The 26,665-nt window shown below is 47.1% G+C and overlaps 1 protein-coding gene across 1 annotated transcript in view; it reads right to left on the reverse strand.

The window, feature by feature from the left end:
* Nucleotides 1-25,713, reverse strand: part of ZCCHC2 (zinc finger CCHC-type containing 2) — a 192,666-nt gene extending 166,953 nt beyond the window's left edge. Inside the window, exon 1 of the mRNA XM_033929327.1 lies at nucleotides 24,442-25,713. Within this exon, the coding sequence (XP_033785218.1) occupies nucleotides 24,442-25,161 (720 nt within the window). The 5' untranslated portion in view covers nucleotides 25,162-25,713. The remainder of the gene's footprint in view (nucleotides 1-24,441) is intronic.
* Nucleotides 25,714-26,665: the final 952 nt, after the last annotated feature.

Raw genomic sequence — 26,665 nt, forward strand, 5'->3', positions numbered from 1 at the left:
GATGGAGTCAGTCCAGAGGGCAGCTACTAAAATGGTCAGTGATCTTGTCATAAAGCATATGACAGAAAAAGGAGAGAGCTCAGACAGTTAAATATGTCCACAACATACATGCATAGAAGGCAAGGAAGCTCTGGAACAATGGGGAATAGGGTGAAGGTGAAAAGGGTATAGACTTGGAAGTTACCTAAGGATACAAAGGAACAGCCCTCCTAGTGAAGGTAGCTGAGCTAAAACTTTATCTGAATTCAAGGAAGCATGGGACAAGCACAGAAAACCTCTGAGCGAAGGAAAGGGATTCTAGTAGTTGGCATGGATGGGCAAACTGGTTAGGCCATATGGTTTTTATCTACCATAAAACCCCATATGGGTCAAATTGAAGGTAAATGAAAAATAGAACCAGCTTTGCACACTGAGATATGAAGTAATGCCTGATATGTTCACTGTTTTTTGAAGGAAACACACAAGACACAATCACAATATGCTTTGTCAAACAAAAGTATACAGGTACAGTGGAACCTTGGTTTACGAGCATAATTCGTTACAGAAGCATGCTCGTAAACCAAAATACTCGTATATCAAAGCGAGTTTCCCCATAGGAAATAATGGAAACTTGCTTTGATAAGTTCCCCCCCTCCAGGCCAGCGGCGCTGCTCCCTCCCCCCACTCGCAAAGGCCCCCCCACTCAAATCGGCATACCCCCCCGACCAACGGGTGAGGTGTCTGATGGAATTCTTTGGGATGCGCTGAAAGCAGTACTGCGGGGAGTATTCATTAAGTGGGGGGCTAGATTTAAACAGCGTAAAGCTCAAACGCAGCTGTATTTGAGGGAACGTTTGGTCTCTCTAGAAATGTCCCATAAAACTTCTCCGGAATCACAGACCCTGGCCAATCTACGTCAGGTGCGAGGTGAGTTAACACAGCTCCAGATGGAAGAGTATAATCATATCCGGGAGAGGTTCCAGTCCTGTCTTTATGAGCATAGTAATAAATGCAGTGCTCAATTAGCTCGGTATATTAAAATTAAACAAGTTCAAGCCACTATTGTTCAAATTAGGGACAGGAGTGGAACTCTGCAGGCCACAGATTCCGATATTGGCCATTCCTTTTTAGATTACCATAGGCATCTGTATCAACCCGTAGGGGGAAGGGAAGAAGGGGTGATTAAGGGGTTTTTGGATAGAGTAGAGCTACTGGTCCTGTACCCTGAAGACCAGGCACAGCTTAATGAGCCGGTGATGTTGAGGGAAGTTTTGGAAGTTATACGGTGAGCCAAGTTGGGGAAATCGCCTGGCTTAGATGGCTACATGAATTGTTTTTATAAGAAATTTAGAGATTAGGTGGGGCCTCTGTTGGTACGCCTGGTTAATGGGGTTCAGAAGGGAGGTCTTTTGTCTGGTACAATGGAGGAGGTGGGGATTGAGATTTTATTGAAGCCTGGCAGACACCCACTGTCCTGTGGGTCCTAAAGACCTATTTCTCTGTTGAATGTAGATACTAAAATCATTGCCAAGGTCCTGGCCCTCCGTTTAGGTAGGTTGCTTCCTAAAGTACCGTATTTTCGCGGATATAACGCGCGCGTTATACGTGATTTTACGTACCGCGCATACCCCTCGCGCGTTATATGCCTGAGCGCGGTATAGAAAAGTTTTTAAACATAGTTCCCACCCCGCCCGACGCCCGATTCACCCCCCCAGCAGGACCGCTCGCACCCCCACCCCGAACGACCGCTCGCACGCGCTCCCACCCGCACCCGCATCCACGATCGGAGCAAGAGGGAGCCCAAGCCCTCTTGCCCGGCCGACTCCCCGACGTCCGATACATCCCCCCCCCGGCAGGACCACTCGCACCCCCACCCCGAAGGACCGCCGACTTCCCGACAATATCGGGCCAGGAGGGAGCCCAAACCCTCCTGGCCACGGCGACCCCCTACCCCCACCCCGCACTACATTACGGGCAGGAGGGATCCCAGGCCCTCCTGCCCTCGACGCAACCCCCCTCCCCCCAACGACCGCCCCCCCCCCAAGAACCTCCGCCCGTCCCCCAGCCGACCCGCGACCCCCCTGGCCGACCCCCACGACACCCCCACCCGCCTTCCCCGTACCTTTGTGTAGTTGGGCCAGAAGGGAGCCCAAACCCTCCTGGCCACGACGACCCCCTAACCCCACCCCGCACTACATTACGGGCAGGAGGTATCCCAGGCCCTCCTGCCCTCGACGCAAACCCCCCTCCCTCCAACGACCGCCCGCCCCCAAGAACCTCCGACCGCCCCCCCAGCCGACCCGCGACCCCCCTGGCCGACCCCCACGACCCCCCCACCCCCCTTCCCCGTACCTTTGGAAGTTGGCCGGACAGACGGGAGCCAAACCCGCCTGTCCGGCAGGCAGCCAACGAAGAAATGAGGCCGGATTGGCCCATCCGTCCTAAAGCTCCGCCTACTGGTGGGGCCTAAGGCGCGTGGGCCAATCAGAATAGGCCCTGGAGCCTTAGGTCCCACCTGGGGGCGCGGCCTGAGACACATGGTCGGGTTTGGCCCATGTGCCTCAGGCCGCGCCCCCAGGTGGGACCTAAGGCTCCAGGGCCTATTCTGATTGGCCCACGCGCCTTAGGCCCCACCAGTAGGCGGAGCTTTAGGACGGATGGGCCAATCCGGCCTCATTTCTTCGTTGGCTGCCTGCCGGACAGGCGGGTTTGGCTCCCGTCTGTCCGGCCAACTTCCAAAGGTACGGGGAAGGGGGGTGGGGGGGGTCGTGGGGGTCGGCCAGGGGGGTCGCGGGTCGGCTGGGGGACGGGCGGAGGTTCTTGGGGGGGGGGCGGTCGTTGGGGGGAGGGGGTTTGCGTCGAGGGCAGGAGGGCCTGGGATCCCTCCTGCCCGTAATGTAGTGCGGGGTGGGGTTAGGGGGTCGCCGTGGCCAGGAGGGTTTGGGCTCCCTCCTGGCCCGATATTGTTGGGGAGTCGGCGGTCCTTCGGGGTGAGGGTGCGAGTGGTCCTGCCGGGGGGGGGGGGATGTATCGGACGTCGGGGGGGGGGGCATCAGGCTTTCAGAATGGGGACAGACCTTCAAGGGGGACAGGACTTCAAGGGGGGACAGTGCACGGAAAGTCAGGGGGGGTGAACGGAGAGTCGGGACAGCGCACGGAAAGTCAGGGCAGTGCACGGAAGTCAGGGGGGTGAACGGAGAGTCGGGACAGCGCACGGAAAGTCAGGGCGGGCGAAAGGAGCGTCGGGCATCATGCGCGTTATATGCCTGAGCGCGGTATAGAAAAGTTTTGGTACATATCATCGTGATTTCTGCGCGCTATACCCCTGTGCGCGTTTTACACAGGTGCGCGTTATATCCGCGAAAATACGGTAATACATATGGACCAATCTGGGTTTATCCAATGGAGGCAAGTAGGGGATAATATTAGGCGAACTTTGCATCTGATGTGAAAGCTGAAGTGGGAATGGGAACCGGTGGCCTTTGATGGCTGTTGATGCTGAGAAAGCCTTCGACTGGGTTTCATGGCGGTTTCTCTGGGCAGTGATGGAGAAAATGGGCATAAGGGGGCCGTTTGGTGAATGGGTTAGAGCTTTGTATTATGCCCCTCGAGCTGGTCTTAAAATCAATAGATCTTATACGGACTTTTTCTCCATTGCGAGGGGCACTCGCCAGGGATGCCTGCTCTCCCCCCTGTTATTTGCGCTCACCATTGAACCCTTGGCGATTCTGATTCGGACCCATCCTCGTCTGAGTGAGATATCAGTGGGGGGGAGTGAAATATCGTATATCATTATTTGCTGATGATGTCCTCCTATACCTAACGAATCTGGAATACACCATACCCCAGTTACTTCGTATTTTTGAGGACTATAGGACGGCCTCAGGCTTTAAGATCAACTTAGATAAGACAGAACTGATGGATCTTATTTTAGGGGCAGACCGAGTACAGACTCTCCGGGGCACATTTCCATTTAAGTGGGTATCTAAGGGACTTAGATATTTGGGGATCTCGATATCTGGTGAGCTTACTGAGTTGTATGAGGCTAATTATGGACCGCTTATTCAGCAGATTCGTTTGGACCTTCATCGATGGCAGGGGCTCTGGCTTTCTTGGGGAGAGCGCATTGCGGTGATTCAGATGAATGTTTTACCTCGATTATTATTCCCGTTTCAAACCTTGCCTATTCCCATACCATTGCGGATTCTTAAAATGTTGCAAGCAGAATTTCAGACATTTATATGGCAAAATAGAACTCCTAGGCTCTCCCAGAGGGTTATGTGGGTGGATAGGGAACAGCCTGTATTGCTTGTTCTGGAGGAAACTGTTTATGCAAAGGAGGGGTCAGGAACTGACAGCCAGAGGAAGCAAAAGCCTAGAAAGAACAGGCAATCCAGTAGTTCTAAAAATCTAACCCAGACATGTGCAAACTACGACCCGTGGGCCTTATCCGGCCCGTCTAGTTTTTTAATCCGGCCCACCGACTATCCGATCCCTGCCGACTGCGAGCCCTGCATACCTCCCTCCAGAGTAGCGTCGGGCCAGCAGCACTTAACAGGATGCTTCGCGGCCTTCTCTCGTCGGGGAATTCCCTCTGCCGCATCACTGATGTCATCAGTAACACGGCACATGGAAGACCCCGACGAGAGAAGGCCATGAAGCAGCCTGTTTAGACTGCTGCCAGCCCGATGCTGCTCTGGAGGGAGGTATGTAGGGCTCGCAGTCGGCGGGGTTTGGATGGGAAGGGTCAGCAGGGATTCGGCTTTATAGTGGGGGCAGGTGCTCAAGGGTTCTGCTTCACAAGGGATGGGAGGAAGGGAAGGATGGAAGCTTTGACACGCAGCTCCTGATTGGTAAGGCCCGACTTAGTGCAGGAAGAGGCGGTCGGAGCATACAGCGAGTGATTTCCTGCACTCGCCAGCACTTCAGCTGCTCTCTCCTGCCTCTCCCACTGCCCTCTCCAGTCTCCCCCATTGAAAAACCGAATTTGCGGTTTTTCACGATTCGCGGGGGTTCCTGGAACGGAACCCCCGCGAATATCAGGGGAGTACTGTACAGAGGACCACGTTGCTGCTTTGCAAATGTCCTGAATTGAAATGGATCTTAAACTTGCTATGGAAGTAGCTGTAGCCCTACATTTATGAGCTCCAATTTTTCCAGATACTTGAGTGTCTGCCTTTGCATAGCAAAAATTGATACACTGTACTATCCAAGAAAATTCTTTTTGATACTGGTTTTCCTTGGGTAGCTGGATTATAAGAAATGAAAAGCTGGTTAGATTGTCGAAAGGAAGCCGTTGCTCTGATATAAAAAAGCAATGTTCATCTACAGTCTAATGTATGGAGGTGTTGCTCTGCTGAAGAAGAATGTGGAGGAGGGAAAAATGTTGGTACGGTTATAGTTTGATTGAGATGAAAATCTGTTGCAATCTTTGGAAGAAATTTTGGATGAGTTCTGAGTTGTACTTTAGAAGGGAAAAATTGAAGATAAGGATAATATGTAACTAATGTTTGTAGCTCTCTGATTCTTCTGGCGGAAGTTAGCACTGTCAGAAAACTAAGAAAAGAAAGTTAAGCAGATCCTAGAGGTTCAAATGGGTTGTACAAGACATCCAACACCAAATTCAGGTCCCACGCTGGAGGTGGATCATGGATGGAGGTTTGAGATAGTGAAGACCTTGGAGAAATCTGGAGATGAGAAGATGATGTGAGAGGCTTACCATCCACAGAAATTTGAAAAGCTAAGATTGCTGCCAAATGATATCGAACTGTGTTAGATTTAAGACCAGACCCTAAAAAATGCAGGAGACATGACAAAATGTGTTCCATTGGACAGTTTATAGGATTCTGATGGTGATTTTGAGAGCAGATGGAAAACCGTTTCCATTTAGAATGATACAATTTCCTGGCAGGACGTCTTGGTGCTAGAAGAACAGTTTTCACTTGCTGCGTAAGTAGGAAACTTTCTAGGACTGAGTTTTCAATTTCCAAGCTGTCAAGCCAAGACTGCGAAGGTTGGGATGAAGTAACTGGCCCTGCTGTTGAGATGGTCTCCGAGAGGAAGTGGGGGAGTACCAAGAAGGTCCAGGAGGAGTGGATACCAAATTTGACGGGGCCAACGAGGTGCAATGAGGATAATGTGAGCCCTGTCCATAGCGACTTTCTGAAGCACCTTGGATATTAGAGGAAATGGAGGAAAAAGCATGAAGAAAGTTGTGGCCCCAATTAGGCAGAGAGAGCAAAATGCTGTGCAGATGGCATTGTCTTGCGAAGCAAAGAGATCTACTGTTGGAATTCCCCAAAGGAGGAATATCTGATGTAGAATGGCAGGGTCGAGGGTCCACTCATGTGGGTCAAGCTTCCTGAGGGAATCTGCAAGGATGTTGTGTTCTCCTGGAATGTAGACTGCTTTCAGGTGGACCCCCATAGTGAGAGCATAAGTCCATAGACGAAAAGCTTCTCTGCTTGTTCACATAGAACATTGTGACTTGATTGTCCGTTTGAAATCAGAACTTCTTTGTTGGGAAGGCAATGATGGAAGGCCTGAAGAGCATAGTATACTGCCCAGAGCTCCAGGTGGTCGATATGTAGCTTTTATTTGCTCACCAACCAGTGTCCTTAAGTGCCCAACTGGTCAAGATGCGCTTCCCAGCCCAGTGTGAAAGCATCTGTTGTTATCGTGATGGATGGAGGAAGAGGCAGGAAAGGGCAACCCTCCTTCATAGAATGGGAGTGAATCCACCATAGGAGGGATTGTTGAATGTGTTTTGGAAGCGGAATCATTCTGGCAAGGGAATAACTACATTGATTGAAATGCAATTTTAGGTGCCACTGCAGTGGTCTCATGTGCAGCCTTACATTTGGTACTAGGGATAAAGAAGCTGCCATGTGTCCTGTTCAAGCTGGCACGGCTGAAACCTGTCTGAATTATTCTGCCAGGGTAATGATGATCTGATGTCTTTCTGGAGGAAGATAGGCTCTTGCATCTTCTGTATTCAGGAGTGCTCCGATGAACTTAAGGGCATGAATTGGAATTAGATTGGACTTTTGATGATTGATGATGAATCCTAGAGATTGAAGGGTTTGAACTGTGATCTGGATGGCTAGAAGCAACTGGTCTTTGGAATGTGCTACCAGGAGTCAATTGTCTAAGTACGGAAAGACCATGTGGCATTGTTTTTGCAGATGTGCCGCTACCACAGCCAGATACGTCATGAAAACTCTTGGTGCTGAAGAAAGGCCAAAAGGCAGCACCTTGTACTGGAAATGCTGAGTCAGGAATTTGAACCGTAGGAAGTGTGAGTGTGAAGGATGAATGGGAATGTGGGTATAGGCATCTTTGAGGTCTAGGGCGGCTAACCAATCGTATTGTTTCAAAAGAGGTAGGATAGTTGGTAGAGATATCATCTGGAACCTTTCTTTTTTGAGGCAGGCATTTAAAGGTCTGAGATCTAGAATGGGTCGTAGACCTTAGGTCTTTTTGGGAATGAGGAAGAAACGGGAGTAAAATCCCTGATTTTGTTGGAGGTACCTCCTTGATGGTATTGTTATTTAGTAGAAGTGTAACTTAAGAACATAAGAACATAAGAAGTTGCCTCCGCTGAGTCAGACCAGAGGTCCATCAGGCCCATTGCCTGAGCAGTGGTCCTTGACTATTTTTATAATCTATCTCTACTCCTATCCCTATCCTTAATTCTTATCTGTACCCCTCAATTCCCTTGTTCTCTAGGAACCTATCCAAACCTTCTTTGAAGCCATGTAACTTGTTCTGGCCTATCACAGCTTCTGGAAGTGCGTTCCACATATCCACCACCCTCTGGGTGAAAAAGTACTTCCTAGCGTTTGTTCTAAACCTGTTTCCTTTCAATTTCTCTGAGTGCCCCCTTGTACTTGTGCTTCCCCATAATCTGAAAAATCTGTCCCTGTCCACTTTTTCTATGCCCTTTAGGATCTTGAAGGTTTCTATCATGTCTCCTCTAAGTCTCCGCTTCTCAAGGGAGAATAGCCCCAGCTTTTTTAGCCTGTCAGTATATGAGAGGTTTTCCATACCCTTTATCAGTTTAGTTGCTCTTCTCTGGACTCCCTCGAGTACTGCCATGTCTTTCTTGAGGTGCGGTGACCAATACTGGACACAGTACTCCAGATGTGGGCGCACCATTGCGCGATAAAGTGGCAGGATGACTTCCTTTGTCCTGGCTGTGATGCCCTTCTTAATGATTCCAAGCATTTTGTTTGCTTTCCTTGAGGCTGTGGCGCATTGTGCCGATGCCTTCAGTGTTGTATCAACCATTACTCCCCGGTCTCTTTCAAGTTTACTTACCCCCAGCAGTGATCCCCCCATTTTGTAGCTGAACATCGGGTTCTTTTTTCCTACATGCATGACCTTACACTTCCCTATGTTAAAACTCATTTGCCACTTATTGGCCCACTCTTCCAGTGTCGTCAGATCCTTTTGGAGATTTTCGCAGTCTTCCGTTGTTTCAACCCTGCTGTATAGTTTGGTGTCGTCTGCAAATTTAATGACCTCGCATTTTGTTCCCGCCTCCAGGTCATTTATAAATATATTGAAAAGGAGCGGTCCCAACACCGACCCCTGCGGCACCCCGCTCGTGACCCATTTCCAATCTGAATAGTGACCCTTCACTCCAACCCTCTGTTTTCTGCCTGCCAGCCAGTTTTTGATCCATCGGTGAACCTCCCCTTGTACCCCGTTGCGGAATGTGCTAATGAGGAACAGCAGAAGGTGGAGGAGGTTGAGAAAGAGTTACCTTGGGAAGGAAATTAATAAAGTAACCCTTTGCCACAATGGAGAGAACCCATTGATCCGTCGCGATAGCCTGCCAGGCTGAAAGGAAATAGTTAGCCCTCCCCCCTCCCCGGTAAATGGTCAAAAACCAGACAAAGGTTTTATAGCCGGAAGCTGAGGAATAGATGGTTGCTTTCTGTCTCTTGGATGCTGTTTAGGTAGGAAGGATGCAGATGATTGATTCCTTTGTGGAATAGGATGGTTGTACGGAGCAAATCTACGTCTTGGGTAATATTGCTGAAAAAAACTGACTCCCGCACATGCCCAGTAAGCGGAAAGCTTACTTAGCTAGGGGAGAGCACCGGCACATAGGCTTAGTCAGCGGACTTCACCAACAAGTGTGCCTGCATATCTCCTGCTTGCCTCCAGAGAAATGCATTTTTTCTATTTCTCTTGTGGTGTACTGTGTGCAGAGTCTGGCATATTAAGGTTTTATTTGTGTATAAATATTTGTATTTTTTACTGTATTGTATTTCGCCGATTGTCCAGCTCTTTTTAGTATAAACCGCCTAGAACCTTTGGGAATGGCGGTATACAAGAATAAAGTTATTATTATTACTACAATAGTACTTTTAGTTTGTGGGTTTGTATTGAAAAAGGTTTTTTGTTTTGTTTTCTGCATATGTGACTGAGGCCTAGTGTTCTGGTGGGGATGACAAATGACACTCACAAACCCAAATTTCTAATATTCGAGTCCACCTGTTTTCCTCCTTTAGGGGGGGAAAAAGGTCTGTTTATATTTGAGTACCATATATACTCTAATATAAACCAGGATTTTTGGGGGTCCCGGTTTATATTCGGGCCAGCGACCGCTCCCAGAATTATTGCAGGCCACTGCCAGGCTCTGTACCGTGTCCCCCCTCCCTGCCCTCGTACCTCCTCTGCCAATCCCTGGTGGTCCAGAGGTGCAGCGGGCAGGAGTAAGATTTACATGAATTCACAGAGCCAGTCAGGAAGCCACTCAGTGGTGAGTAGCAATGCCAAAGCGCGCTCCCACTCAGTGGCGAAGAAACCAGATCTCGCAGCAGCCCGCTGCACCTTTGGACCACCAGGGATCAGCAGAGGAGTTATGAGGACAGGGCAGGGAAGGAGGACTGGGTGCAGAGCCTGACAGGAGAGGGAGGGGGCTGGGTGCAGAGCCTGGCAGGGCACTTTAATATTAAGCTGCCCGATATATACGAGTCAACCGTTTTCCTTCTTTTTGTGGGGAAAATGGGGGTCTAGACTTATATTAGAGTATATTCGATATATATGGTATTATTAAATGTATAAAATCAGAAATAAGGCAGAGTAGTATCATCTGTTTGGCATTCATATTGTTATACAAACACAAGCTGCTGCACAGAAAGCTTATGATACAAGTTACAGTATATGTGGCAAAGTTCAGTTGTGGATAAGGAATTGGTTATTGGATAGAAAACAGAGAGTAGGATTAAATGGTCATTTTTCTCAATGGAGGAGAATAAACAGTGGAGTGCCGCAGGGGGCTGTACTGGGACCGGTGCTATTTAACTTATTTCTAAATGATCTGGAAATTGGGACAACGAGTGAAGTGATTAAATTTGCAGATGTCACTAAACTGTTCAAAGTTGTTAAAACGCATGCGGATTGTGAAAAATTGCAGGCGGACCTTAGGAAATTGGAAGACTGGGCATCCAAGTGGCAGATGAAATTTAATGTGGACAAATGCAAAGTGATGCACATTGGGAAAATAACCTGAATCACAGTTACCAGATGCTAGGGTCCAAGAAAAGGATCTGGGTATCATTGTAGACAATACAATGAAACCTCCCGCCCAATGTGCGGCAGCGACCAAAAAAGCAAACAGGATGCTGGGAATTATTAAAAAAGAGATAGTTAACAAGACTAAGAATGTTATTATGCCCCTGTATTGCTCCATGGTGCGACCTCATTTGGAGTATTGCATTCAATTCTGGTCTCCTTATCTCAAGAAAGATATAGTGGTGCTAGAAAAGGTTCAAAGAAGCACGACCAAGATGGTAAAGGGGATGGAACTCGTCTCGTATGAGGAAAGACTAAAACGGTTAGGGCTCTTCAGCTTGGAAAAGAGGCAGTTGAGGGGAGATATGATTGAAGTCTACAAAATCCTGAGTGGAGTAGAATGGGTATAAGTGGATCAATTTATCACTCCGTCAAAAATTAAAGAGAGGGGTATATGCTGGACTGAGGGTGCAAAGTCATGCATTAGACACCAGGGTACAACTTATTAATTCCCTGAATTGGGCAGCACTACTGTGTTGTACTCAGCTTCCCTGCACTTCTCTACATTAGGGTGGAATTTGTAACCTCTTTACCTCCAATTTTAATAAGTTGTACATTGGTGTCTAATGCACGACTTTGCACGGGGTTAGGTTCTGTGGTCAAAGCCTTTCCTGCATCATATGCCCAATAAAATGTGTGCAGACATCATGCTAACCCTTCATCAACATCTGCGCACTTCTGCTTTATCAGTCTTAGAGCAACCGACCTCAGCCTCAATTCCAATTAAGCTTTAAATCCTAAAGGAGCACTAAATGAATACTTCTGCTCAGTCTTCACCTGTGAGGCACCGGGACACGGTCCGCAGTTGAAGGCAACACAAAGCACAGAAGACCCGTTTCAGAATTTTGAGTTCACACCAGGTGAAGTTTACAGTGAACTGGCAAGACTCAAGGTGAACAAAGCCATGGGACCAGACAATTTGCACTGAGCTATTCAATCTCTCCCTAAGTAAGGGGAAAGTTCCCCTGGACTGGAAATTAGCTAATGTCGTTCCTTTGCATAAAAAGGGTTGCAGGGCAGAGGCTGCGAATTATAGACCGGTGAGTCTCACATCAATAGTGTGCAAACTCATGGAAACACTAATTAAAAGCAAATTGGACACGATCTTGAATGAAGGGAATCTTCGGGATCCCAGTCAGCATGGATTCACCAAGGGTAGGTCCTGCCAATCCAATCTCATCAGCTTCTTTGACTGGGTAACAAGAAAGTTGGACTTGGGAGAGTCTTTGGACGTCGTGTACCTGGACTTCAGTAAAGCTTTTGACAGTGTCCCACACTGCAGGCTGCTAAGCAAGATGGAATCGATGGGGTTAGGAGAGACACTAACTGCATGGGTCAATGATTGGCTGAGTGGCAGACTTCAGAGGGTGGTGGTTAATGGTACCCTCTCTAAAGCATCGGAGGTGACCAGTGGAGTGCCGCAGGGCTCGGTCCTGGGTCCACTCCTTTTCAACATATTCATAGGGGATCTGACTCAAGGGCTTCAAGGTAAAATAACACTTCGCCGATGACGCCAAACTATGTAATATAGTAAGTGAATGCAGTTTACAGAATTATATGGCGCAGGACCTGCTTACATTGGAAAGTTGGTCCTCAACCTGGCAGCTAGGCTTCAATGCTAAGAAATGTAAGGTCATGCACCTCGGAAGCGGAAATCCATGCAGGACGTACTTCTTGAACGGAGAAACTTTAACTAGGACTTCAGCAGAACGAGATTTAGGAGTAATCATCAGTGCAGACATGAAAACTGCCAATCAAGTGGAGAAAGCACAGTTACTTACCGTAACAGTTGTTATCCAGGGACAGCAGGCAGATATTCCCACACATGGGTGACGTCACCGACGGAGCCCCGCAGCGGACAGCCTCGAAAGCAAACTTGCTTGAAGATCTCGAACTTTCGAGTGCTGCACCGCGCCTGCGCGCGTGCCTTCCCGCCCGAACTAGGGGGCGCATCTCCTGAGAGGATCCTCAGTTCAGATACCTAGCCAAGAAGCCAACCAGGGGAGGTGGGAGGGTTGTGGGAATATCTGCCTGCTGTCCCTGGATAACAACTGTTACGGTAAGTAACTGTGCTTTATCCCAGGACAAGCAGGCAGCATATTCCCACACATGGGTGACCTCCAAGCTAATGAAAAAGGGGATGGAGGGAGTTGGCAATTTACGAAAAAAGATTTTGCAAAACAGATTGGCCAAATTGGCCATCCCTCCTGGATAAAGTATCCAGACAATAATGAGAGGTGAAAGTATGAACCGAGGACCAAGTGGCAGCTTTGCAGATTTCTTCAATAGGAGTTGATCGGAGGAAAGCTACAGATGCCGCCATAGCTCTAACTTTATGGCCCGTCACTCGACCTTGAAGAGGAAGACCAGCCTGAGCATAACAAAAAGAAATACACGCAGCCATCCAGTTGGAGATGGTACGCTTTGATATAGGACGACCCAACCTGTTTGGATCAAAGGATATGAAAAGTTGAGGAGATGTTCTGTGAAGTTGAGTGCGTTGCAGGTAGAAAGCCAAAGCACGTTTACAGTCCAAGGTATGAAGAGCCGCCTCTCCTGGGTGAGAATGAGGCTTTGGAAAAAATACAGGTAGAACAATGGACTGATTGATGTGAAATTCTGAAACGACTTTAGGTAAGAATTTAGGATGAGTACGTAGAACAACCTTGTCATGGTGAAAAACTGTGAAAGGTGGATCAGCTACTAGCGCTTGTAACTCACTGACACGACGAGCAGAAGTGAGAGCGATGAGGAACACAGCTTTCCAAGTGAGATACTTAAGATGAGCTTTGTCCAGTGGTTCAAAAGGAGGTTTCATAAGTTGAGCTAAGACAACGTTGAGATCCCAAACCACAGGAGGTGGTTTAATAGGAGGATGGATATTGAGAAGTCCTTTCATAAAACGAGAAATCATAGGATGTGCAGAAATGGATATTCCATCCAAAGGCTGGTGAAAAGCAGCAATAGCACTAAGGTGGACTCGGATAGATGTAGTCTGAAGTCCAGATTGTGATAAATGAAGTAAGTAGTCCAGAACTGATGTCAATGAAGCAGCTCTGGGAGGTAGATTATGTGTAGAACACCAAGCAGAGAATCTTGTCCACTTTTGACCATAACATTGTCTAGTGGATGGTTTTCTGGAAGCAAGTAAAATCTCTTGAACAGACGGAGAGAATTGAGAAAAGTCTGTTAAAGAGAAAGGTACCAAGCTGTCAAATGTAGAGACTGTAGATTGGGATGAAGCAAAGCTCCTTGATTCTGCGTGAGAAGAGAAGGAAAAATTGGTAGAAGTAGAGGCTCCCTGGTGCTGAGTTGAAGTAGAAGGGAGAACCAAGGTTGCCTGGGCCACCGAGGAGCTATCAGAATCATGGTGGCATGGTCTGATTTCAACTTGACCAGAGTCTTGAGAATTAGAGGAAACGGAGGAAAAGCATAAAGGAACTGATTCCTCCAGTCCAGGAGAAACGCATCCGCTTCGAGACGTTGAGGAGTGTAGATGCGGGAGCAAAATTGAGGCAGTTTGAAGTTGAGAGGTGACGCAAACAGGTCTATCTGCGGAGTACCCCAACGGGCAAAGATTTGGCGTAGAGTAGGAGAATTGAGTGTCCATTCGTGAGGTTGTAGAAGACGACTCAATTTGTCCGCCAAACAGTTGTGTTGACCTTGAATGTAAACTGCTCTGAGGAAGATGTTGCGGGGAATCGCCCATTGCCACAATTTCAGAGCCTCTTGACAAAGGGAATGAGATCCTGTCCCTCCCTGTTTGTTTACATAATACATGGCTACTTGATTGTCCGTACGTACTAGAATCACCATGTCGTGAAGTAGATGTTGAAAAGCTTTGAGAGCATAGAATATCGCTCTGAGTTCCAACATATTTATAGAACACCTCCGGTCTGCTTGGTTCCAGAGCCCCTGAGTGCAAAGACCGTCCACATGGGCTCCCCATGCGTACATTGACGAGTCGGTTGTGAGGACCTTGTGATGAGGAAGAGGGTAAAACAGTAAACCTTTTGAAAGATTCAAAGAGAGCATCCACCAACGGAGAGACTTCTTTAAAGAAGGAGTGATGGAAATCAGTCGAGTTGGTGGATCCACTGATTGTTGCCATTGCGATGCCAGTGTCCATTGAGGAATGCGAAGATGAAGCCTGGCAAAAGGAACCACATGAACTGTAGAGGCCATGTGACCGAGCAGAATCATCATTTTTCTTGCTGGAACAGTGGGAAGTTGGAAAAATTGTTGAGAAATTTGAATGAGTGCATCCTGACGTGGTTGTGGAAGGTATGCCCTCAGATTGATAGTGTCCAGAGTTGCTCCTATGAACTGGAGAGACTGAGAAGGAGTCAGCTGAGATTTGGGAAAATTGATGTGAAATCCCAGACTTTGTAGAAAAAGAATAGTCTGTTGGGTCGCTACAATAACCCCTGTAAGAGAGGGAGCTTTGATGAGCCAGTCGTCTAGGTATGGAAATACTTGGAGACCCTGGTTGCGAAGAGCTGCAGCTACAACCACAAGGCATTTTGTGAAAACCCTGGGGGAAGAAGCCAGTCCGAAGGGGAGAACTCTGTATTGAAGATGAAGATTTCCCACTTGGAATCTGAGGTACTTGCGAAATGTTGGATGAATAGGGATATGAGTATAGGCCTCTTTGAGATCGAGGGAGCACATCCAATCCCCTTGATCCATCAAAGAATACAGAGTTGGCAGAGTGAGCATTCGAAATTTCTCTTTGACTAGAAATTTGTTGAGAGCTCTGAGATCCAAAATCGGTCGCAAATCCCCCGTCTTTTTGGGAACTAGAAAATAACGGGAGTAGAATCCCGAGTTCCTTTGAGATAGAGGGACTTCCTCTACTGCTCGAAGAGAAAGAAGAGCTCGAGCTTCTTGGAGAAGAAGAGGAAGATGCGACTGGTTTGAAAGACACTCTCTTGGATGGCGATCTGGAGGCACCTGAAGGAGTCGAAGAGAGTATCCCTCTCGTATGATGGTAAGGACCCAGAGATCTGATGTTATGAGCTCCCATTGGTGATAAAATGTGGACAGGCGACCCCCTATGGGGAGGGGAGAATTTGGAAATAGAGAAATTTGAATGCTCAAGTTGAGATTGTCAAAAAGACTGAGCAGGCTTAGTGTTAGCAGGAGTCTGAGATTTTTGTTGTCGTTGTTGAGGAGGAGGACGACGAGCAGGAGGTCTAGAAAAAGCAGGAGTTGTTTTCAGTGGATAGCGACGTGGAGTTTGTTTGAAACCTCTAGTTGGTGCAGGTTTAGGTTTTGGACGGATGAGGGAAGCAAAAGAGCGCTCATGTTCTGAAAGACGCTTTGTAGCTGCCTCAATAGAGTCATCGAATAATTCATTCCCTTGACAAGGAAGATTAGCCAATCTATCCTGAAGGTTAGGATCCATGTCCACTATCCTCAACCATGCTAATCTACGCATGGCTACTGCAAATGCTGAGACTCTAGACGAGAGTTCAAAGGCATCATAGGAGGCTTGTAGCATGAAAAGTCTCAATTGTGAAAGAGTCTTAAGGATATTTTTAAATTCCGAAAGACGATTAGTAGAGATGTCTGGGTAAAAGGAAGACAAAATCTTTAAAAAGTGATTGAAATAGGACGTAAAAATGTAATTATAATTCAAAACTCTGTTTGCCATCATAGAATTTTGATATAAACGTCGCCCAAATTTATCCATGGTACGGCCTTCCCTACCAGGAGGGACAGAAGCATAAATTTTGGAGGGATGTGCTTTCTTCAATGATGACTCTACTACCAGAGATTGATGAGAGAGTTGAGACTTTTCATAGCCTTTAGATGGAACCGTCCTGTAACGAGATTCCAATTTAGATGGGATGGCAGTGATAGAATAAGGAGTCTCCATATTGCGAGTGAAGGTCTGCTGGAGAACAGGAGTCATAGGCAATCTGAGTGACTCTTTAGGAGGATGGGGAAGCTCCATGTCCGCCAAGTACTCAGGAGTATATTTAGAGTCTGAATGAAGGTCCAGCTTGAGGGCCTGGCCCATATCAAAGATAAATTTGGCAAAAGAAACTGATTTTGGGTCAGATGATTCTTCAGGAGAGCCACTGCGAGATTTGTGTTGTACTGAGTAGGATGGAGAATCCTCTCTAGAGTATGTGGAAATGTCTGATTCCATACGCACAGTGGGAGAAGAAGCTGTACTGTGAAGTGGAGTAAGAGAATGTTTTCTCTTCAGACCTCTGGATGGAGAAGTACCCGGTGTACGAGGCACAGACTGAGTCGAGGTATGTGGAGAACTGTCCCGACGGACTGGCTTCGATGGGGTTCTGGATCGAGAAGGGCTTCGAGTGGAGGCTCGATGTCGAGAACCCTGCTTCGTTTTCGAAGAACGAGACAAAGAAGCCTCGGTATCCAAGGGCGAAGATTCCCTCCGAAGCTTGGAGGTCCCATGTCTCGAATGTTTCGACCGATGCTTCGGAGGAGGTGAGCCCGGAGACGACTCCGATGAAGAAATGTTTTTCGGTGTCCGGGATCGGCTTCGAGAGACTGGAAGCTCCGGTTGAGTCACAGGCTGGTCAACTCGAGGCAAGGTCGAGGACGGGACCAGTTGAGCCACTAAAGAAGTAATTTGAGAGGTGAGGATAGATTTTAACATGTCCTCCAGCATCGGCACCGAGACAGAAGGTTCTGACCTCGTATGTGCAGCAGTACGCTCCGAAGAGGGCGACCTCGAAGGTGAGTATTCCCTTATCTTGGAGGTACGCTTTGAAAGTGGTCGCGCCGAGGACTCTGGTGGCTTCTTGGATACGGCACCTGAAAGAGAACTCGGAGACTTACCCCCAGTAGAAGGCTTCGTGGAAGTCGTCGTCTTCGAAGTCAACGAAGGAGAAGAGGTCGAGGCCTTCGAGACCGAAACTCCAGCCGGAGTCTGGGTCGAGGCCTTCGAGACCACAGGCGTCGAAGTCGTCGGAGTCGAGGCCTTCGAGACCGGTGCAGCCGCCACGGTCGAGGCCGGCTCCGAAGATTGCTCCATACCAAAAAGTTGGAAAAATTGAGCACAACGCCGCCGAAAAGCTCGTGGAGTGAGGGTAAAGCAGCGATGACAATCTTCTGGGGAATGAGAGGAACCCAGGCACTGTAAACAACGGCAGTGGGGATCGGTGACCGAAATCACCCGATTACACTGTCGACAGCGTTTAAACCCGGTAAGAGGCCGGGACATGGAAAAAATAAAGTCCGTGTCGAACGAAGGAGCCTAGGCCTAGGCCCAAAGCTCGACGGCCGAACTGAAAGGAAAAAAGAATAACTTTTTTTTTTTTTTTTTTTTTTTTATAAGTAAAAAGAAAATAAAAAGAATAAATGTACACAGCGACCGACTTAAAATTAAAGAAACAGCCGCGGTGATGAGAAGGCAATGCTGCAGAGAAAGAAAACGTGTCTTCTTGTCTCCGCGGAAATAAACGAACTGAGGATCCTCTCAGGAGATGCGCCCCCTAGTTCGGGCGGGAAGGCACGCGCGCAGGCGCGGTGCAGCACTCGAAAGTTCGAGATCTTCAAGCAAGTTTGCTTTCGAGGCTGTCCGCTGCGGGGCTCCGTCGGTGACGTCACCCATGTGTGGGAATATGCTGCCTGCTTGTCCTGGGATAAGGGTTCATCTAAGGCAAGGCAGATATTGGGTTGTATCAATAGAAGTTTCGTCAGCCGAAAGTCTGAAGTCATAATGCCGTTGTACAGGGCCATGGTGAGACCTCATCTGGAGTACTGTGTGCAATTCTGGAGGCCACATTACAGTAAAGATGTGCGTAGAATTGAATCGGTTCAACGGACGGCCACCAGGATGATCTCGGGGCTCAAGGGTCTCTCGTACGAAGAGAGACTGAACAAATTGCAGCTCTACACTCTTGAGGAACGTAGGGAGAGGGGAGACATGATCGAAACATTTAAGTACCTCACGGGAGTGTCGAAGTGGAAGATGATATTTTCTTTCTCAAGGGACCCTCGGCCACAAGAGGGCACCCGCTCAAACTCAGGGGCGGAAAATTTCATGGCGACACCAGAAAGTATTTCTTCACAGAGAGAGTGGTTGATCAAGCTTCCAGTGCAGGTGATCGAGGCAGACAGTGTGCCAGACTTTAAGAATAAATGGGATACCCATGTGGGATCCCTACGAGGGTCAAGATAAGGAAATTGGGTCATTAAGGCATAGACAGGGGGTGGGTAAGCAGAGTGGGCAGACTTGATGGGCTGTAGCCCTTTTCTGCCGTCATCTTCTATGTTTCTATGTTAAACCGCTCCTCTTAAAAAAAAAAAAAAGTTCAGCCCTTTTGAACACTACTATTCACAGCTTACTCCTACAAACTTTTTAGAACACAGCTGAAGACCTATCTTTTTTTCCAAGCACTTGACTAATTAATTTATTCTATTCCCTGTATCATGTTTACTTTTATAATCTTTTGTAAACTGCGTTGAACTTACGGTTACGAAGTTAACAAGCACAATGTTATGTTATGTTAATTGTTTAAAATAAACCTGTGTAATTTTCTCTTCATAATGGTGGCAGGAGCTTCCCCCCCCAATCCGTTTCCATACTACGTTCACTGGTTGTTTATTAACAAGCTGAATACTCGTTGCGTCTTATCAGGTAGAAACTGATGTTTCAGCCATCATGCTATGGCTTTCTTCAAGGTATGCCGCGAGGTCCGCATTTTAACAGGTCAGTGTACCCACTATTTACAAATTACGAGATGTCACAGTGTACCCTGAAGAAAGCCACCGCATGATGGCTGAAATGTAAGTTTCTACCAGCCAAGACACAGCGAGACCTGGAAACCTGCAACAAACACAATTCCAGCTGTGGAAACCCTGAGCGAACAAAAGTCAGCGTCATGGGGAGAACATTTTTAAACTCCCAAGAGACTTTTTCATTGTATGAGGGAAAATTTTTATTTAAAAAAGACTGACTTTCCCACCAAAATTCAAATTAATGACCAACTGACTGCCCTGTTCCCAATCAGGTGAATGAATCTACTATTTACAGACAAACTGCAGACCTCACAGCATACCCTGAAGAAAGCCACAATATGATGGCTGAAATGTCAGTTTCTACCTGATAAGATGCAGCGAGACCTGAAAACCTGCAACAAGCACAATGCCAGCTGCGGAAACCCTGAGAGAACAAGCTAAATACTCATACAGCGATATAAAGTTGGGATTTTTCTTGCATATAGGCTGAAAGATGACCAGATGCTCTTCTGTTGGCTAAAAAGATCCCTTTACAGATGATGCCTGGAAATCTGACATCCACATCTTGTCTTTAACCAAACTACATCTATCTTGGTAAGGGAATAGTCAAAGCTGTTATGCCTACTCGTAAACATTCCAGATGATTTTTTAAGCTACTCCTCTCCATCCTATGGCATTCTCCAAAAAGATCAAAGCTCATACTGTGCACAACTCACATACCATGTGTCTATTAAAGAGTGTGAAAAGATGATTTATATTTTTGAAACAGGCCACCATAATGTTCAAAAAGCAAACTCTTCTCCTCTATTTCCACCCCTTCACGGTTCTAGTGGCCATTGTGATTACCACAAGAAGAAAGCTTAGGTGTTGAATTAGAATACTGGGATTTGTATAAAAATAAAGCATACAACCACCACCTAAGACTTGTATATGGCTCAACATCCTGTAGATTTGGAATGGAAATGATTAGTACCTATTTCATGGGTGCTGCAAAGTGCTGATGACAAAAAAAAAATCATCATGACTCATTCATTGGAAACTCATGTAAACATTACAACTTCACTGCCACAGTAAAGCATTGGGATCATGACCTTAAGGCAGTTGTCTCAAACTCAAACCCTTTTTCAGGGCCACATTTTGGATTTGTAGGTATTTGGAGAGCCTCAGAAAAAAAGAGTTAATGTCTTATTAAAGAAATGACAATTTTGCATGAGGTAAAACTCTTTATAGTTTATAAATCTTTCCTTTTGGCTAAGTCTTAATAATAATATTGTCATTTATAGCTAAAGAGACATATGATCAAGAAACTGTTTTATTTTACTTTTGTGATTATGATAAACATACTGAGGGCCTCAAAATAGTACCTGGCGGGCCGCGTGTTTGAGACCACTGCCTTAAGGGAACTGTGGAAAACAGAGGTTATGATCACCTGGGACATCCCCCTACTGAAAGACTTAAGACTGGACGCAAGAAAGGCAGAAATAGTGGTAAAAGAAGAATAAATGCTTTAGAATGGCATTAATCAAAGAGGTGTTAGTCCCTTGAGTGATTACTCTGAACTGTATGAAGAGAAAGAACATAAAAATAGCCATCTAGCCAGTATCCTTTTCCACAGTGGCCAATCCAGGTCACAAGTACCTGGTAGAAACCCAAATAGCAGCAACATTCCATGCTACCAATCCCAGGGAAAGCAGTGGCTTCCCCCATAAGAACATAAGAATAGCCTTACTGGGTCAGACCAATGGTCCATCAAGCCCAGTAGCCTGTTCTCACGGTGGCCAATCCAGGTCACTAGTACCTGGCCAAAATCCAAGGAGTAGCAAAATTCCATGCTACCGATCCAGGGCAAGCAGAGGCTTCCCCCATGTCTTTAACAACAGACTATGGTCCAAAACCTTTCTTAAACCAGCTCTCACTAACAGACTATGGATTTTTCCTCCAGGAACTTATCCAAACCTTTTTAAAACTCTTCTACATTAACTGCTGTTACCACATTCCCTTGCAATGAGTTCCATAACTTAACTATTCTTTGAGTAAAAAAAAATAATAATAATAATTTCTTCCTAGTGTCTCCTATGCTTTCTCATTTTTGATGGTGGGGAAAAAAAAATGATCAATTCACTTGTACCCATTCTATAGCACTCAAGATTTTATAGACCTCAATCATATCTCCCCTCATCTCTTTTCCAAGCTGAAGAGCCCTATTCTTTCTTCATGCAAGAGGAGTTCCAACCCCTTTATCATCTTGGTTGCTCTTTTTTGAACCTTTCCTGAAATCCATTAAATCTTTTAAATACAACAACCAGAACTGAATGTAATATTCAAGGTGAGGTTGCACTATAACATTTACTTACTTATAAGAATCCCTTTTCTAATAATTCCTAACATCCTGTTTGTTTTTTTGACCACTGCCACACACTGGGCAGAAGGTTTCAGCATTGTTTATGATGACATCTAGATCTTTTTTTGAGTGCTGGTCCTCAAGGTGGATCCTAGCATCTGGTAACTATTATTTGGATTAATCTTCCAAATAAGCATCACTTTGCATTTGTACACCTTATTCCCCTCTTTTTACCAAGCTGCAGTAGAGGTTTCTACCACAGCCCAGAGTGCTAAATGCTCTAACGCTCACAAATTCCTATGAGTGTTAAGAGTAGTTAGCGCTTCAGGCTGCAGTAGAAACCTCTACCGTGGCTTAGTAAAAAGGGGGGTAAATTGCCAGATGACACTAAACTTTTCAAAGTTGGTAAAACACATGCAGACTGTGAAAAGTAGAAGGAAGATCTTAGGATATTGGAAGACTGGGCATCCAAATGACATGAAATTAATCACAATGACAGATGAAATTAATACCTCACTTGTAGTTCCAATTTCCAGATCATTTATAAATTGTTAAATAGCATTGGTCCCAGTACAGATCCCTCCGGCACTCCATTATTCACCTTCCTCCATTAAGAAGATCCTCACGTACCATGATATAAGGGTTAAGATTAAGATGATGCAGCAGAAAGGGTCCTTATTTCTCTGAAACCTTGGATGCTTCAGGGGTTCCAAAACAGCATAATTCTATGCATCAACATGAATTTCAAACTGCCATGAGTTAAGTTACATGTCGATGCACAGAGTTATGCTGTATTGGAACCCCTGACGCAGCCAAGGAGTCAGTGAAAACAAGGACCATTGTCAGGTGGAATTGTGCAGGATGAACAGTGGACAATATTATGAATAGCTCAGATTGTGTCTTGATAACCAGGGGAGTATAAATGGATTGAAACAACCCTGAAATGTCCAACATCAGGTAAGTTTCACTCCTTGTGCTCATGGATGGCTTTATTCACTTTGATAGTAAGTTAGTAAAGTTTGATAGTAAGTTAGTAGAGTTTTTTATGCCAATGATATCAGTTTGACAGCTTTTGATTACTATATGTATGGTGCTGTCAAGGTGTTATGAGGTTTTTTTTCTCAATTATGGGTTTGTTGTTTTTAGTTCTATAGAGTCACTACTTAGGTGCCTTCCATTCGGCATAATATAACAAATAAGTTCATACATAAATTGAGATGCACAAAATTATCCCATTTGAATTAATAACCCCCCCCCTTCAAACTTATGGTTGTCAGATGAACACCCAAGCAGAGTGGTTGGGTCAACAGGTTTGAGGTTTTTTTTAATCATCTTCATTTAGTTTAAGGAAGGTTTCTGATAAACTCTACTCCTACTAGTTTTGACCAATATGTACAGTAACCTAATCAACTCCACCCCATCTCTTTCTCACCAATCAAAAAAGCAAAACCCATCCAGACCAAAATATCGTCAGGTATGCAATTTCCAAAGGGTATCCACTCACACTCATAACATAGCAAGCTTGTGATGTTACTAAACATACACACGTCCCCAGTTGTTCAAAGAAAACAAAATAAAGCCTTCCTCTAACATTCTTGGTGATAGATGTGTTAGTAACAAGGGTTGCCAATTCTCAAATATATACAGTATAAACCAAGTCTTCTCCCTCCTTAACCTCAACTTCCATTATTTACTATCCAGTAACTGCCTCTAATAAAAGTTCAATATTGTATCCCAGACAAAAAAAAGAACACACTCCATCACCTTCTTGGCTTCTCCTTAATTCCATGACCCCTAAGATTCAATTGCAGGGGAGCTGATCTCAGCTGTAACTTTTTGGCCCCTCCTCCCATTTCTCTATATGGTTAGCAGCAGTGGCATGCAAGATATTTACTGTACCTGAATGCATACTACTGGTAACCTTTGGACTTGTAGGCAGTATATAATAAAAAAAATTACAATAAAGTGAGCACCCAGCATAGGGCCTGCAGAATGCCACCTCCCTTCCATCTCAAGTGTTTCATTTAGAAACTCATACAATGAAGAGTATGTTCAACACCTAGGAAATCTAGACTCACTTTACATTGCTGCTTTTTAAAAATGGTCCAACCAGCAGCATCACTTCAGCAAAAATACTCAACAGGTTGGTAGCCCGATTCGTAAAACAGTAGCATTCCTACCTACCACCACACAATTTCCTTGAATAAAAACATTTTAACTGTAAGACAGAAGAATCTAATACAGTAACAAGCTCCTAGTCAAATAAGAAATCAGATTTGAACGCTGAATATAATATATTTATTTTTCCAGTCAGTACAGCTTTTACCCTAATATATCTCAGAGCTTAAACTCCAGGGCTTAAAATGTTGCAATTATTTTATTATTAAAAACCAGAAATGTCTAGTTTCCTATAGCTACCCCAAAGATTTCCCAATAAAAATGAAGACCATCAATCATAGTTAGTTAAAAAAAAAAGGGTCTGGACAAGTTCCCGGAGGAAAAGTCCATAGTCTGCTACTGAGGCAGAGTCAGACACGGGGAAGCCACCGCTTGCCCTGCATGGGTAGCATGGAATGTGCTACTATTTGGGGTTTTGCCACTAGGTGTGACCTGGATTGGCCGCCGTGGAGACAGGCTACTGGGCTAGATGGACCACTGGTCTGACCTAGTATGGTCGAGGACCCTCTCCCTCTCATTAGGTCACTCAACAGTTTCCAGAGGATTCCACCCGGGAAGCTGCTCAGAGGACACACGCGCGCGCGCGCCCTCTCTTCCCCCCCCCCCCCCCCAATGCATTTCGCTCTTCTTACCTGCGAGGGTGGGCGCGGCCGGTGGTCGCAGTGCAGCGGCTCCTCCTCGTCCCCGGCCAACGCTCTCCACAGCTGCTCCAGCCGCTCCCTAAGGGTGACCCGCTGGTGAAAGGAGAAGGCCGGATGCAGGGATGCCATGGTGTAGAGCAGCAGCAACTCCTCCTGGGCATCGATCACCTCCCAGTCCCGGGGCCCGGCGCCCCCGGCCGCCTCCGTCTCCCCGCAACGCCGCCGACCGCCGCTCGGCAGCAGCGACTCGAGGCGCACGGGCGGCAGCAGCAGGTGGAAGAGGCGGCCGGCGGCTTCGCGGTTCTCGGAGCTGAGCAAGGCCAGGCAGACGATGAGCTTGGAGCGGGCCGCCGGCTCGCTCAGGTCCCCGGCCGCCAGCTGCGGCGGTGGGGCGCTGGGCGGCTCGCTCAAGCCGTTCACCTTGGCCTCGAAGTCGCGCAGGTAGTGGCAGTCCTTGCGCGCCAGGTCCTCGAGGCAGGAGCCCAGGAAGCGCAGCTCGAGCGGGTTGCAGAGGTCCAGCAGCCCGCACACGAACTCGAGCCGCTGCGCGGGGCCCAGGCTCAGGCCGAACCACTCGTACACCGTCTCCTTGTCGAGGGGACCCAGCCCTCCCCCCCTAGCTGCTGCCGCCGCCGCCGTTACTCTTTCTTCCTCCTCCTCCTCGTCCTCCTGCTGCTTCGTGAACTTTGGGGGCAGCTTCATCTTCAGCATTATCGGCCTCTACAGAGCCACCATGTAGGAGGGAGGGGCGAGGGAAGGGCGGGCCGCAGACGGCACAAGTCAGGAGTAGTGATCGGTATCCATGTGGAACCCCCTCCCCCGGCTGTCTCCAGCCGGGACCTCACTAGCACGCGAGAAGGGTTGGGGAGGGGGGGTCGCGCGCGCAGGGAGAACGCTCCCGATCCTTCCGCACCTCTGTGACGGGAGGTACGCGCGCCGATTGTGACGCTGCTCTCGCCGCCTCGCCTACAGGAGGGTAAGGAGCCAGTGGTCGCGCGCATGCGCTACGTGCTCCGACTACAACGACGGACGCGACCTGGGGAACTTCTAGAGGAAGCGTTGACGTCACCGCCCCGTCAGGGCCCACCGGGTCCTAGAGGCAGACGAAAACGTTCTGTGGCCTCAACCGGAGTCGGGAGGCTACGGAGAAAAAGGGCGTTCAGGCTCCGACGGCGCGGTCTGTTCCCTACCGTGTCTTTGAAAAATGATTACAAAAGAAGCCATAAAAGCTATAGCCAAGCATAACCGAAGCTAAACCGTAAGAAACGCCCACTGATTCCCTAACTCCTTTCAGGCCACGCCTCCCTCGCTGACGTCACGTCTCCGTGCGCCTAAGCTCCCCGCGCTAAACTGTCCCGTGCCACCTCTGGAACGGTTGCTATGATCGCTCGTGGTCACTCATATTTCTGAGTCGGTAACGAAGACTCCGGCTTCTCCACTAAGTATTTGGGTTTTGTTTGACATAGGTGTGCACTGTACAATGTAACCAATATTTAAGGTGTTCCATTTTTTTTCGGAGCTCTGTCTTCAGCTGCAAAGAGCCGTGCGACTCGCACGGGAACAAGATAGAATTTACTTTGGAGAACTACATTAACCTTATGATCCTTAAGGTCTCGGCATTTGTGCAGCGTCCGCGCTTTCACTGCGTTAAGAGAAACCACGTTGCTGACCATTGCGGTTACTAACGAAGTCTGAGGGAGCTCCCATCGAGGTAGTATGTGCAAAGCTTGGGATGTAACGCTCCGCTGCATCCCCATGTCAGTCCCGTTGCATCATGGGGCTTGTAGTCCACAGGGAATCGGACCTGTATGAGAATTGCCATACTAGTACAGACTGAAGGGCCATTAAGCCCAGTATCCTGTTTCAACAGTGGCCAACCCAGATCTCAAGTACCTAGCTAGATTCCAAGTATTAAAACAGATTTTATGCTGCCTGTCCTAAGAATAAGCAGTGGATTTCCTCTGTGGACTTCTCTTTTTAGGAAATATTCCAAGCCTTTTTTAACCCCCCCCCCCCTAAGTTAACTGTTTTCATCACATTCAACGGCAATGAATTACTTAAGCCAAATCTGGATTGTAGAATTGCAGTGCATCGGAACCATGAAACTTACAAGTGATTCCACACTTTTTTGATACTTTTCGTTTCAATGATATGAAATGAGAAGTGTCAATAAAAGTGACGTCACAGAGGAAAGGCCCTGCTGGGGCTGGCTGCA

Source organism: Geotrypetes seraphini, chromosome 2 (assembly GCF_902459505.1).
Source record: "Geotrypetes seraphini chromosome 2, aGeoSer1.1, whole genome shotgun sequence".
NCBI classification, from domain to species: Eukaryota; Metazoa; Chordata; class Amphibia; order Gymnophiona; family Dermophiidae; genus Geotrypetes; species Geotrypetes seraphini.